The following is a 1235-nucleotide window of genomic DNA, read 5'->3' on the forward strand; positions in this document are numbered from 1 at the left end:
TTCATAGGGCCGTCTGCCGAGCAGCCCTTGCCCCATCTTTCTGACATTTGGGAAGTCCAATGAAGCTGAGACCATTATCGAGACAAGCTTGGGCAAAATCTGAGCGCTCAGAGAGGAAGCCATATCCAGGATGGATGGCATCTACATTATTTTCCTGAAAAGAAAATTAGCACTTGCTTAGTTCCATGAATATTTCAGAGTTCCAACCCCTCTCTTTAATGTACATTCCTATATACCTAAAGAGAGAAAAATTATGAATGCAAAATATAATGTTGTGTAAAACTATATAAACAATATGACATAATTTATCCAAACAATAGAGGTTTAAGTTACAGGAACTGGGGCAAAAAATCTTAAAGAACAAAATGTCACACTTCTTACCTTTGCAACACGTATAATCTCTGGGATGCTTAAATAAGCCTCAACAGGTGGGAGTCCTTTGCCAATCAGGTATGATTCATCAGCCTTTTGTCGGTGCATATGCATTTTGTCCTGCTCACTGTATACTGCTACTGATCTAATGCCTAATTCTGTACATGCTCTGAAGACTCTAATTGCAATTTCACCTGAAAAAAGTGAATTGTAATGATGTTATTCTTTTCATTTGAAAAAATACTGCAACATATAACAAAGAGGCTAATACCATATTGGTATGTCTGCAGCCCATAAACTGTAATCAGTCTAATTACACAAAAGACACAGCTATGATTTCCTTATTTTTCTGAATGTAAAGACATGTTAACAACTAACATTATTATATATTTGCCATTTTGTAGCTTAAGATTTCAATGACTAAATCTAATGTTAGTCCCAGTATAAAGCTTTTTTTTCAGCAAATCAGGACAATTTTTTTTAAATACACAACACAGTAGAAACTTTTACGGACACTATCTGACCTCTGTTAGCAACCAAGATGGACTTGATTGGCTTGTATTCTATGCTGGACGCATGGGAGACCTGCATGTGCCTTATGGCCCAGGCCAGCGATCGCTTAGTGCACACAACATGCTGGGAGGCACTGATCCCCAAACGGCCAAGATGAGCAGTCAACATCTTCAAGTGCTTTGGCTATGACAGTCAAGAAATCTGAAAATATAAGAGGAAGTTTAAATTGTTGTGCATCAAACCAGTGAAAAGGTGTGATGACATGAAATACACAAACAATGGTCTTCTTGTTTCTTTACAACCTAGAACACCATATAAAAAAATATTGCTATAAAAGACAGATGATAATT

The 1235-nt window shown here is 36.9% G+C and overlaps 1 protein-coding gene across 1 annotated transcript; it reads right to left on the reverse strand.

Annotated features, from left to right (window-relative positions):
* Position 1: 1 nt before the first annotated feature.
* Positions 2–1089, reverse strand: LOC119585351 (pyruvate carboxylase, mitochondrial-like). The gene is made up of 3 exons (XM_037934022.1): positions 897–1089; positions 382–566; positions 2–154 (listed from the first exon to the last, which is right to left on the reverse strand). Exons 1-3 carry the CDS (start codon positions 1051–1053, stop codon positions 2–4), a joined length of 495 nt encoding a protein of 164 aa, XP_037789950.1. The 5' UTR covers positions 1054–1089.
* Positions 1090–1235: the final 146 nt, after the last annotated feature.

Source organism: Penaeus monodon, chromosome 19 (assembly GCF_015228065.2).
Source record: "Penaeus monodon isolate SGIC_2016 chromosome 19, NSTDA_Pmon_1, whole genome shotgun sequence".
Taxonomy (NCBI): Eukaryota; Metazoa; Arthropoda; class Malacostraca; order Decapoda; family Penaeidae; genus Penaeus; species Penaeus monodon.